Source organism: Muntiacus reevesi, chromosome 10 (genome assembly GCF_963930625.1).
Source record: "Muntiacus reevesi chromosome 10, mMunRee1.1, whole genome shotgun sequence".
NCBI lineage: Eukaryota > Metazoa > Chordata > Mammalia > Artiodactyla > Cervidae > Muntiacus > Muntiacus reevesi.
Window position 1 is genome coordinate 40,286,322 of NC_089258.1, and position 13,552 is coordinate 40,299,873.

At 37.5% G+C, this 13,552-nt stretch overlaps 1 protein-coding gene across 1 annotated transcript in view; it reads right to left on the reverse strand.

Annotated features, from left to right (window-relative positions):
• MEGF9 (multiple EGF like domains 9) overlaps positions 1 to 13,552 on the reverse strand; it is a 77,289-nt gene that overhangs the window by 4,650 nt on the left and 59,087 nt on the right. Inside the window, exons 3-5 of the mRNA XM_065947056.1 lie at positions 13,345 to 13,484; positions 2,546 to 2,689; positions 1,783 to 2,052 (exon numbers count right to left, since the gene is read on the reverse strand). Of these exons, the coding sequence (XP_065803128.1) occupies positions 1,783 to 2,052; positions 2,546 to 2,689; positions 13,345 to 13,484 (554 nt within the window). The remainder of the gene's footprint in view (positions 1 to 1,782; positions 2,053 to 2,545; positions 2,690 to 13,344; positions 13,485 to 13,552) is intronic.

The window sequence follows — 13,552 nt, forward strand, 5'->3', positions numbered from 1 at the left end:
GAAAATAAAAACAGAGAATGAAATGTAAAAGACAAAATATCTTGTTTTAAGAAACAATAAAAGAAATACACATGGGAGTGGAAATTGACATGGGATGTTGACATGATACTCTGCTTTAAAGTAATGCAAGTTAAAAAATAATTTTTAAAGAAATATAGTGGAAAGAATCAGGGCCTAGAAAACTAGATTATTACATCCATGACTGTTATCCGAAATGTATATAAATATCCATACTAAAATCTTAGGGAAAATTCTAACGTTGGAGTTTTCCATCCTCCTGTACTCTTGAATAGATCCATACGAATCCCTGAAAAGGTAGTAAGTATATCACTAGTGACTTCTAAATCACTTTGTTAAAAATGAAAGGGATAGCTAATACTCGTTTGAATTAAAATAAGTTCAGCATGTCTGATGGCACTTCATAAAGGTAAAATTCTCTTTAATGGGGGCAAAAACAAAATAGGAAAAATTGCATTTCTAGTTGCTTCTGAAAAACACAATTTAAATGGCCATAGTTCACATCAGCTGAGAGAGAAAACAGCCATTGCCAGCATAGTGATTTTTCCTTTATATAGATTATAGTTGTTTTACAGCTAAGGTACTATACTTTGTATTTACTAATGTAGCATAGCTCAGTGGAGATACCAAAGGCTTTGGGATCAAGTAGAACTGTGTAGCAATAAATAAGTCAATCTTCTTAAAACTGAGATTCCTCACCTATAAAATGGGAATAATGATATCTATTTTACGGAGTCCTTGGGAAGGATTAAATTAAGATTAACTTAAAGTATATAACATTATTACATTTAATGTTCACAGTGCTTGGCACATACTAGGCACTCAATAAAAGATTCCTATTATCATTATAATTCATCACCACAGTCAAGCACATCAATCTACCCTAAAAAGAAGCATGCTTTACATTCCCTAATAGCTACTAAGAAAAGTCATCATAGCCCGGTTAGCTAAATGCAGACAAGGTATATGCCTCCAGTGGGAAAGAGAATTGAGTGACAGGTTCTCTGGACTAGGGATAGGGTTCAATCTGAGTTTTTGATCCTTGATCACAGCAGAATAAAGATATCAAGAAAATGGTAGAAGACTAACTCTTGCCACAGGGCAACTGTATCAGCCCAGGATTCGGCATCTATCAGAATATCAAAGAACAGTTTATAGAAGAGCATGGTCCGATCTCTATGACCCAAGAAAGTCTGAATACCCCCAACTCATCCTGAATTTCCAATCATTAATTTTTATCTGAACCCTTACTGAACTTCCCTGTAAGAAACATTTTGCTACATGAGTAACTTTTTTCTTTCAAAAATGAAGGAATATTTTTACTATCTCCTCCATCACATGGGAAAACTTAGGCTCAAAGTTAGGACAGAAGCTGGAATAAATTCTTATTTCTCAGCTAACTTCTAGCCAGGTTATAGGTTTCTACTTAAAAACATCTTTGATGATCACTGGAAGTGATGAGAATAGAGGAAGCAAAAGATAAAAGAAATGATAGGACTTTTAAATTATTGAAATAAAAATAGATGAAGAGAAGATGTGAGAACACTGCAATGACTTCATCACGGTCCTCAAATTTCTGGAGTTGATTCTGGAGTCTCAGCAGAGCAGCAGGAATAGAATGGGATCTCTTTGGGCAAATCGCTATCAAAATCTATTTCCCAAAAAAACTTCTCTGGTGGGACTTTACAAAGCTAAAAGTAGCTGTCCTGAAATTTTCATTGCTAGGTTAAGATATTAAATTTACACCCTTAGGTGAAGTTTTACCTTTCTTGATGCAATTTCCCTCGAGGTCGCGGTCGTAACCCTCTAGGCAGTTTTCACACCAAAACCCAGTGGTGTTGTGGAGGCAGCCGATGCACTCCCCGCTCTCGGGCTTACAAATCTTTGGAGTCTTAACTGGGTCCACGTGGCCATGGCACTGGCAGTCCACACAGACGCTGTCAGAATTGTAGTAACCACTGTTACATTCATTGCAGTTCTGGCCTGTGTAGCCATCTTTACACTGGACACATTCGGGTTCCGATTCACCCAACTCTAAAAGAGAGAGAACACCAACATGCTTTAGTACAATTTCAAGTTGCAATTCAAAATGCAAAACTACTACTAATCCCCCCCACAAAAAAAACCCAAAACATTTTACACCCCCTGACTATTATCTCCTCTCAAACTTAAGAAACACATGGAATTCAAACTAACAATTACACCTTATTTATTAATTGTCCAGAAAACCTATTTAGGTAGATAACAAAAGAAGTATGCTTATCTAAAGAATCTGAGTAATTGAGATGGAGAGGCACTCATAATTCTTTTATTCCTTCCTCTTTAATCATGTTAAGACAGGACAAAACACAGTTTTAACAACAACTTCCTCATCCCTCCTTTGTGTCTAATTCCACAAATGCATTTACTGCAAACCTTTACTGTTTTTATAACTCCATTTCACCTACAGCATCTAGAACTTTCTACCTACTGATCACTGACTCGCTGATTTTTCCTCTAAAAATGAGTATTTAGAGAAAGGCCTTACTTATGATACAACTGCCTGTAGATGTCACTGCTGAACAAGGGCAGCGAAGACATTCTTTAGAGGCATCAGGACTCCGATAAAATCCTTCTATGCATTCTTCACAGTGATCCCCTTTGCTGTTATCCTGGCAATTTAAACAAGCACCTAAAAGAAGCAAATCATTTTAAGAAGTTAAAGATTTACTCCAAAAGCACGGTAACTTTAAATAAATTATAAGTACCTACAACCAAAAAACCTTAAGAGGAAACCAGGAAAAGTCACCCAACACAGGTTGCACAGTTCAGTTCCTACCCCATCTTACTTCCACACTGAACAGGCCTACAGTTCTGGTCCCCTAAAGACTGTAAACTCTTCAGGGAAAGGCTGGGTACATGACTAGAGTTGTAATAAGCCCTTGTTGATTGACTGACTACATATCGAAAGCAGGCCAACAATGTGCAAAGAAAAAAAAAAACCTAAAGATCTATTAAAAGAAGAACAGATAAACTGTTATTTTCTCGGTTGGGATTCTGTAGCTAAATAAGTAAACTAGGCCTGTATGTATGAATACACATAAATCCTAAAAACACTGCTTGAAAAAAAGCAAACTGCAATAATACATAAAAAAGGGAGAGTGCTTAATTATTTTGTACAAATTAATTGATTTAAAAAATTTTGCGGGAAAATTTTGTACAAATTAATTGATTTAAAAAATTATCATATGTGAAATAGATCATCAGTCCAGGTTCAATGCATGAGACAGGGTGCTCAGGGCTGGTGCACTGGGATGACCCTGAGGGATGGGATGGGGAAGGAGGTGGGAGGGGGGGCTCAGAATGGGGGCCACATGTGCGCCCGTGGCCGATTCATGTCAATGTATGGCAAAAACCACCACAATATTGTAAAGTAATTAGCCTCCAATTAAAATAAATTAAAAAAAATAATAAAATAAAAATGTATAAAATAACCTAAGTCCAAAATAAACCAATAACTTTACCCTTCACAGGAAGAACCTCAGAGCATATGAACTATAATCATTCCTCCCTTGACCTAAATATACGAAAATAGTATATATTAATTCTATCTTTATTCCTCATAATTCCTTCTTATGCCTCGAGTTTTCTTAGTTGTGTTTGTCTAAAATATCCATATTACCCTCATTTAAAAGAGTGATTTATGCTTTGTAATTAATTCTATGTTCAGAGATTTTTCCTCTCAACTCAATAAACATTTTATTCCTCTGCAAAAAAACAATCAAAAATAAAAATTTTTTTGGCCATACTGAAAGGAATGTGGGATCTTTGCTCCCCAACCAGGGGTCAGACCTGCATTCCCTGAACCGGAAGCAGCGAGTCTGGAGACTCAGCCACTGCACTGCCAGGGAAGACCCTTGGCTGGCTGACTGAATCAAAATTTAAAGGCCATACTAAACAGTACTAAACAAATGGATACACAGTACCCTAGGCAGAGGGATACATTCAAATGCAATAAAAACTGACTGTAGACTGAGAGGGTATAGGCAAGTTTTATGCTTTGTTTATCTCTGTGGAGGGAGGGAAGAAAACAAGAGTAGGGAAGAAAGCAAAGAGAAGGACTCCAACTCTATTTGAAATTTTCTATTCAGCAAAATACCAAAATGTTAATAATTCTCTAGGTGTGGGTACACGAGTATTTGTTGTATTATTCTCCATAAGGCTTTATATTTTAAAATTTAAAATAAAAATGCAAACAATAATGAAATGAAAAGGAAGGAGGCAAGCAAAGTTCTGTGTGTCTTAAAATACCCTTTGGTCCCCTATTAGGAAGGACATTCAACGGGCATTGAAGGGGCATAATGTCTGCAAACAGGGAACGAAGCCATGTGGCATAATTTACATTCAGAGAGACTGCTATCACAGAAATAAGTAAACTCTATATAGAAATCTAGGAAGGCAGTAAAGTGTTTACATGCTAAGCTAACTACAGTTCAATGTTAAAACCATCATAAATAATTTTATTTGATTTCTCTTCCTTAGTAGAGAAATATTTACAAAAAAGAAGAAACAGAATGAGATTGTGTAATAAAATGGTCTGACAACTGGAATAAGATTTGAAAAACTACAAGAATAATTAATATACATACAATTATTAACATACATGTCAAATCTCAATACTTAAGTGATTACAGCAAAGTTCTTTGAAACTTCATGAACTTATTTAGAAAGACATTTAAAAAAAATTGTATATGAACACTTAACTCTTAAATCACATTTGCATGTAAATATCATTTCCAATCATATAATTTTTAAGGTCTAATACTGCTAATGATATATTTCATATATACAACAAAATAGTATATCCGCATATAGTGATGAACAGTTTAAGTACTGATTTCTTCCCAGATCCTATTATATCCTGATCCCTCTTTAGCTATGTATCTTTGTGACAATAAAAATAGCTGAAAAATACATACTAGGAAACTGTAGATTCTTGTTTCAAAAATAAAATAATATTAAAGTTCAAACTGTTCTGCAGTTGGAAAATACAAAACTTGCTTTACATATAAAATCTGTCTACCTGCTCTCCCCATATTAAAAATGTTCAGTGGAAATAATTTAAAAAAAATATATATATATAATATTTTGCTCCTATGTTATTGGACCTACATGCTTATTATTTTGGGACTTTCTACTATTCTAGAAAAGACCCCAAGCATCTGTCTTTCTGCTTATCACAATACAGTTTCACTCTCCTAAACTATTTATTTTAGAGCATTTTACATTTTCTCCAGGAAAATTTTTATTTTGATTTGTTTTATACCATAAGCTGCAATGAGAAGTCAATAAGAAAAAAATAACTCTACATGGTTAGTATGTTATCTCAAAAGTAAGGATGAAAACAAATATAACAATAGAATTCATTGGTTTTTGAAAACTCATCACTCTATATTGTTTAAAAATAACAAGCACCTGGAACACAGCTATAGAAAAACAAAATTAATAAGGACAGATCAAACATAAATACACCAGAATGCTCATTGTAGATGTGAGGGGCGATTGTCATGTAAGTGTTTTTTCTCCTTTAACTTCCAAATGGTTTCTAGTATGCATTTATCACTATTATTTTTACTATCTTAAATTTTTCTGGTAATAAAATTAATACATTGTAAAGTATATCACATGCATATTGTAAAATATTTCAAGAACTCAGTTCAATTCAGTGGCTCAGTCATGTCCAACTCTTTGACCCCCATGGACTGCAGCACACTAGGTCTCCCTGTCCATCACCAACTCCCAGAGCTTGCTCAAACTCAAGTGCATCAAGTCAGTGATGCCATCCAACCATCTCATCCTCTGTCATCCCCTTCTCCTCCTGCCTTCAATCTTTCCCCAAATCAGGGTCTTTTCCAGTGAGTCAGTTCTTCACATCAGGTGCCCAAAGTACTGGAGCTTCAGATTCACCATCAGTCCTTCCAATGAATATTCAGGACTGACTACCTTTAGGATGGACTGGGTGGATCTCCTTGCAGTCCATGGGACTCTCAAGAGTCTTCTCCAACACCACAGTTCAAAAGCATCAATTCTTCAGCACTCAACTTTCTTTATGGTCCAACTCTCACATCCATACATGACTACTGGAAAAACCATAGCTAGACGGACCTTTGTTGGCAAAGTAATGTCTCTGCTTTTTAATACACTGTCTAGGTTGGTCATAACTTTTCTTCCAAGGAGCAAGTGTCTTTTAATTTCATGGCTGCAGTCACCATCTGCAGTGATTTTGGAGCCGAGAAAAATAAAGTCTGTCACTGTTTCATTGTTTCCCCATCTATTTGTCATGAAGTGATGGGACTGGGTGCCATGATCTTCGTTTTTTGAATGCTGAGTTTTATGCCAGCCTTTTTACTCTCCTCTTTCACTTTCATCAAGAGGCTCTTTAGTTCCTCTTTGCTTTCTGTCATAAGGGTGGTATCATCTGCATATCTGAGGTTACTGGTATTTCTCCTGGCAATTTTGATTCCAGCTTGTGCTTCATCCAGCCTGGCATTTTTCATGATGTACTCTTCAGCTGATGCATATCAATGTATGACAAAACCCACTGAAATGTTGTGAAGTAATTAGCCTCCAACTAATAAAAATAAATTAATTAATTAATTTAAATAAATAAACAAATAAATAAATAAATAAACAGCTTTGACGTACAGCCTTTCCCAATTTGGAACCAGTCCATTGTTCCATGTCCAGTTCTAACTTGCTTCTTGACCTGGATACAGATTTCTCAGGAGACAGGTAAGGTGGTCTGGTATTCCCATCTCTTGAAGAATTTTCCCATCTCTTGAAGAAGTTTGTTGTGATCCACACAATCAAAGACTTAAGCGTGCAACTTAAAAAACATTTCTTGTACAAAATTAAAGACTGATTTTTATAATAAAAATAAAGATAATTTTAAAATCCATTTACAGTAGGAACTAATAATATGAATCTGCTTTTCTACCAGCTTACAAATCCTCTTTGGGAGATAACATAGCATAAGAAAAATGATATGTATTTATCATTATCATGTATTTAATGTCAGATATGAGTTCTATTCTCAGTTGAACCTCTTCAACGAAGAGCTTCTCTGAGTGAAACTGAAAGTTTCTCAGTTGTGTCCAACTCTTTGTGACGCCATGGACTACACAGTCCACGGAATTCCCCAGGCCAGAACACTGGAGCGGGTAGCTGTTTCCTTCTCCAGGGGATCTTCCCAACCAGGGATCAAACCCAGGTCTCCTGCATTGCAGGCGGATTCTTTACCAGCTGAGCAACCAGGGAAACCCAAGAATATTAGAATGGGTAGCCTATCCCTTCTCCAGGGGATCTTCTCGACCCACGTATTGAACCAGGGTCTCCTGCATTGCAGGTGGATTCTTTACCAGATCAGCTACTAGGGAAGCTTCTCTGAGTGACCTTCAGCAAACAGCTTCTCTGAGTTTCACTTTTTTAATCTGTAAAATGGAATAATAACTCCCTGTCCAATGATTTAATATAATGTAAATATTTTGGAGGATGAAAAACTACTCTATAGGATATAGTGTTTTCTCTTTAAGCTTCAAATTCTTCATCTATAAATTAGGAAAGTTGAACCGGATGAGATCTAAATTCCTTTTAAAACCTGAAATTTGAGAATCTTTCAATTATGATAAATTATATACTATGAGAATTAGCTGAAGTGTAACTTTGTTCATTATGCTTTGCCTGGAACCTCCAAAATGTAACAATACTATATTAAAATTCACATTTTCTTTGCTGAAAGATGGCCAAAGGAGCAAAAATAAATAAATAAAAGGAATGAGTGTTTCCTGAAGATGATCTCATGCTCCTTGGCTAAGCATCAAAAAAGTCTGGTGGGGGTAACCAAGAAAATAACTGGTCAAAGAAAAGAATGTAGGATTCCTTTCCAACCAAATTCAGTGACAAAGCTTTGAAAACATAAATCACCACCTGTAAAAAGCCTTTTCTTTCTTTATTTCACTATCTCTAGTTCACACATAACCTGTCAGAAATGCAGCAAGTTACTTTGCTATTTTTTTAAAAAATGCCTAATCTTCTCTATTGAGCAGAAGGCAAACTTTAACCTGTTAAACAGAAAGAAAGACAGCCTAGGCAAACAAGGCAGTGGGTAACAGGATCACGATAAGGTCCGAGAGAAAGCCAGAGGCCAAGAAAATCCAGTTATGGAAGGCAGTTTGAATTTTATTCGAAAAGGGATGGGAAGCCTTTGGAGGGTTTGAGCATGGGAACGACGTGATCCGGTTTTACATTTTTAAAAGATCATCCTGGTTGTTATGTGGAGACTGGACTGGTAGAGAGGCGCTCAGAGGATCAGGACAAGAGAAGGGGCAGAATGATGAGAGACAGTGAAAACAGTTCAGAGAGATGACAGTTGCTTAGACAAAGAGGACAGCAATGAAGGTCACGCTGAATGGCAGGCTGAACAGACCTTGCTGATGGACTGGATATTTACAATGTTTGTGTTCGTGCTAAGTCGCTTCAGTGGTGTTCACTGCTTTGTGACCCCATGGACTGAAGCTCTCCAGGCGCCTCTGTCCGTTCTCCAGGTAAGAATACTGAAGTGGGTTGCCATGCCCTCCTCCAGAGGATCTTCCTGACTCAAGAGACTGAACCCACATCTCTTCTGTCTCCAGCACTGGTAAACAGGTTTTTTTTTTTACCACTAGTGCCACCTGGGAAGCCCTGGATATTTACAAAAAGAAAAAGCAAATGTGACTCGTGTGGTGCCAGTCACCAAATGAAGAACACTAGAGGCAAAGTAGGCTTAGCTTACAGAGTCAAATAAAGAGTTGTTTTGAATGTGTTAGGGCTACGATGCCACATAGAGCGTTCAAGTGAAGATGTCAAGTGCGCTGTTAGAGTTTTGAGAGTAGTGATCAAGGGAGAAATATAAATGTGGTAACCAGAACATTTGCAGATGGCATTTAAATTCAAAGGACTGAATGAGATCATGTAGGGAAAGTATAAATGCAGAAGACAAACCTCTGAGGCACTCCAGTGCTTATAGCTGAAAAGAAGATCTAGCAGAACTGATCATGAAAAAATGGGGGGAAAATGGGTGATATCCTCAAGTGAAGAAGGTCGCTGAGTAATGAAGGAGTGGTCAAGCCCGTCAAGCTGCTGAGGTCAAGGTTTTCACCATGTGACACTGTGGTTACATGAAGGCACCTTTAGTTCTCAAAAAGAAGCATATACCATGTTAGCGTAAGGGAAGTGAACGTCACTCAGCTGTGTCTGACTCTTTGCGACCCCATGGACTACACAGTCCATTGAATTCTCCAGGCCAGAATACTGGAGTGGGGAACCTTTCCCTTCTCCAGGGGATCTTCCCAACCCAGGGATCAAACCCAGGTCTCCTGCATTGCAGGCGGATTCTCTACCAGCTGAGCCACAAGGGAAGCCCATGTGAACATAGAGTTTTAGCTCAAAAACAACAGTCTACCCACCTCCATTTTAAGGGAAGTATGTGTTGAAGAAAGAACATCTATAAAAACACAGGAGAACATAAACAAGAAAATATATCACCCGAAGAAATCTGTTATTAAGATTTTGAATACTTTCCCTTGAACCTCTCTTTCATATAGAGAAGTGTTGGGTTTTGCTTTTAGACAGTCTAAATATATGGCACATGTAACTGTATATCCTGCTTCTTTCACTCTCTCACGTTGCTGTCTGACTCTTTGGGGCCCCATGGACTGTGGCCCGCCAGGCTCCTCTGTCCATGGCATTCTCCAGGCAAGAATACTGAGTGTGTTGCCATTTCCTTCTCCAGGGGATCTTTCCAACCCAGGGACTGAACCCAGATCTCCTGCGTGACAAGCAGGTTCTTTACCACTGAGCCACCTGGGAAGCCCATTTACCGTTGCTTGTAATGAGCCAGGCTCTGTATACACACACTGCACTGAATCTTCATAGCATACCATTAGGCAGTTGCTGCTATATTCCAAACTCCTCAGTGAAAGGACTAAGCGATCAGCCCAAGGCAAGCCAAGCTTTCACTTTCTGTGCTCGCATAGCGTACTGCCTGGATAACCTGACTTGCTTCACTTTCTGTTATTAGAAGCAAAGTTGTCTAATTTCTTAGGATTATAACTGTCACTGTGGTGAGCATCTTTGAACATAAAGCTTTTTATGAATTTTTAACTATTTCCTAAATATTGATTCTGGGAAAAAGAACTACTTGATCACAGAAGTATTTTTAAGACTTCGGATACATATTGCTTTCTAAAATATTTTTCTCAATATATTTTATCATAAAAAGGTCACTTTAAAAATCTAATTCAGGGGGGAATTGGGAGGGGGGATCAGGATGGGGAATACATGTAACTCCATGGCTGATTCATGTCAATGTATGACAAAACCCACTGCAATATCGCGAAGTAATTAGCCTCCAACTAATAAAAATAATTGAAAAAAAAAATAAAAATCTAATTCAATCTAAAATATAAGGCTACACCTTATAGAGATGTATAGATGAGACGAGGGGCGTGGTGGGAGTAAGGACTGTGAAAACGCAGTAAGTGGCCACCAGAGGGCAATCATGTGCACCACCACACTGTCTGGGGGAAAAAGTCTTCAAAATTTGAGACAAAAGGAAAGACTGATTTTCTATTAAACTGGCAGTGTCGTATGGAGTATCTATATACTCTTTCATGTTCGAGTTTTTATTATACTTCCAAACAGAGAAATCATTTATTTCTTATTACTGGCCTTTAGAAATCATAACCATGAAAAGGATTTCTTTTGCCTTAAATTATCTCCTGAGCAGAACCAGGTTGGGATTTACGTGACATTTAAGAGAGTTACCTCACTGCCACAGGGAAAATCAGAAATGAGAACCAGCAGTGTAGACTGCTTCCTGGTACCACAAATGAACTAGGGAGCAATTTAAATCAACTCAACATGATAAGACGCTTCTGTCATCCAGGACTGAGACTCATCTTTCCTCTGTAAGTTTTCCCATTAATTTGTTCATTCATCCAACAAAAAGTTAGTAAATACTTACTATGGACTAATTTCCAAGCTAAATGTGTAAAATGGTGAACAAAACTGGTATGAAACTTACAGTGTAGTGAACAAATCATATACGACTCAGTCACAAATAAATACATTATCACAAACTGTGATATGTGCTGTGAAAAAACACAAATGTATATCAGAGTGTATAACTGGGAAAATTGTCATTAAGCTTGGAGCATAAACTGCTTTCTAGTGAAAGTAACATTTAACTGAAGGCCTGAAGGAAGGATACAGTTTAATAAGGCAAAGAGGCCAGGAGTGGGGGTACAGGTTTATTAGAAAGACCATTCCAGGCAGAGGAAAGATTATATGCAAGAACCTTGGGACAGGGGAACATAACATATTTTAGAAATAGAAGCCAGTGTGACTGGATCACGAACAGGAAAGAAAAAGAATAGCACAAGCTAGAACTGGCAAGTAGGCAGGGACTAGATCGTGTAATCGAAAAAAATAACACCATTTCTTCTAAATCAATTTGTTTCTCCATAGACTAGAGGATTAGAATGAAGAATAAGATTTCAACACAGATTTTTTTCCCAGAGTACTTTCTGTTCAAATATTCTGCTACCTTAATCTCATAAAAACATTTGTTACTCATCAGACTAGTATGTTCTGATTTTTGTTGTTGGGGGGAAAAAAGATTTCCAAAGAAGCATCTCTAATCCTTACATTTAGGAAAACTGATGACCAGAGAAGTTAATTGTCTCTAGCTTTTAACAGTTTAAGTTTGCCTAGACACGGTTTTCTTTGCTCCTATACTGCCTAGGGTTTGCTGAGTTGTTTGAATCTGTGAGTTGGTCTCTTTCATTAATTTGGAAAACTCTTGGCCATTATCTTTTCAGACATTCGCTTCTGTCCCAGTATCTCTCTCCTTTCTTTCTGGGCCTTCAAGTACACTTAAGTGAGACCTTGTGGCAGTCTCCCACATCTTTTCCGCTCTGCTCTTTCCTTTGCATTTTTTCTCTCTATGCTGCAGTTTGGATATTTCAAACTGAACTGTATTTGAACCTACTAACCTTGTCTTCACTGTATATAATAGTATATAACCTTGTCTTCACAGTACATACTGTAGACTGCTATTAGGTCCATGCAATGAGGTATTAATTTCAGATGTTGTATTTTTCAATTCTAGATTGTTCTTTTGATTATTTTTTTTACTCCAAATCTCTTGAAATTTTGTCTCTCTTCACCTATTTTGTCTGTTTTCTCCTCTATTTTCCTAAAATATTAACTTAAGTTATTCTAAATCCATTTCTGGATAACTCTAATACCTGGGTCATCTGTGGATCTGCTTCCATTGCTTTTCTCTTTATTATTGGCCACAATTTCCTACCTCAGAATTGTCCTGTTTTAGTTGCCAGACACAGTGTACAGAAGAACCACAGATGACTCCTCTTTTCCTCTGTTAGGCAGGTGTAATGAGAGGACCACCTTAATTCAATCAGAAATTGAGACAGGTTGAGGATGAACGGCAATTTTAGTATGAGTCAGTTCACCTATGGCTCATCACTGCTTCTTGGTCACAGCCTCCTAAGGCTTTGGATTGAGAACCCAGCAGGTATGTGTCTCCTCAGCCCTGAAAGACTGCAATAGATCCAGAATGTGAGTAATGGATGTGAACCTAAATCCCATGCAATCCACCTTTTGAATCTGGCAATGTCTTCAGAGAGATGGTCATATGTTGTAGCAGGCCCTTTCTTTCTAAAAAGATTTTGTCTCCCAAGCACCATAAGACTGAGGAATTTCTTTCTACCTCTTGAGTCAGCCTTCCATCTCCTGCAGTCATTTAACGTCCTGTGGGAAAACTGGCCTTGCATTTAGGGCTCCCCTAGGTTCTAATTCATAATGGAAGCCCCAAATGACTGCCAAAAGTTCTTCTTGTATCTTTCCTCAAGAAGAATCCTTTTACTTGGACCAAGCCCGCTCCTTAGTCTATGCCCAGAATCAGCAAATGTCCCTTGAAAGGAAAATGGCTGGTGAACATCAGCTTACTTAGGAAGAGTTCTACCCTTTCTGGAATTTTAGTTCGTATAGTTTTCATTGCATCTATGGATCACCAACCAATATGATTTTTGAAATTTATATATATATATATATATATATATATATATATATAGTTGTTGTAGAAGGAGTTTGGCTTGCTATGACCTATTACATCCTACTTAGAAGAGAAAGATCCTTATAAACTCTTTGGGAAGAATTAACTCAGAGAAGGACTTCAAAATGGAAAGAACAATGGCCTAAGCACATAAAGAAGTAAGGAACGTGTACCTGTGAGGGCGTCGCAAGTGGCAGAGCGATTGCTGCACCGGCAGGGCAAGCAGCCATTCTCATTAAAGTCGTAATATCCATCTTGGCATCTATCACATGAAGAACCGGTGACACCCACTTTGCACTGACATTTCCCAGAGCTGCAAATAAAAGCAAAGACAATGAGCAAAATAAATCAGTTTGAAGGTTAGGTTGCCTAACATCTCAT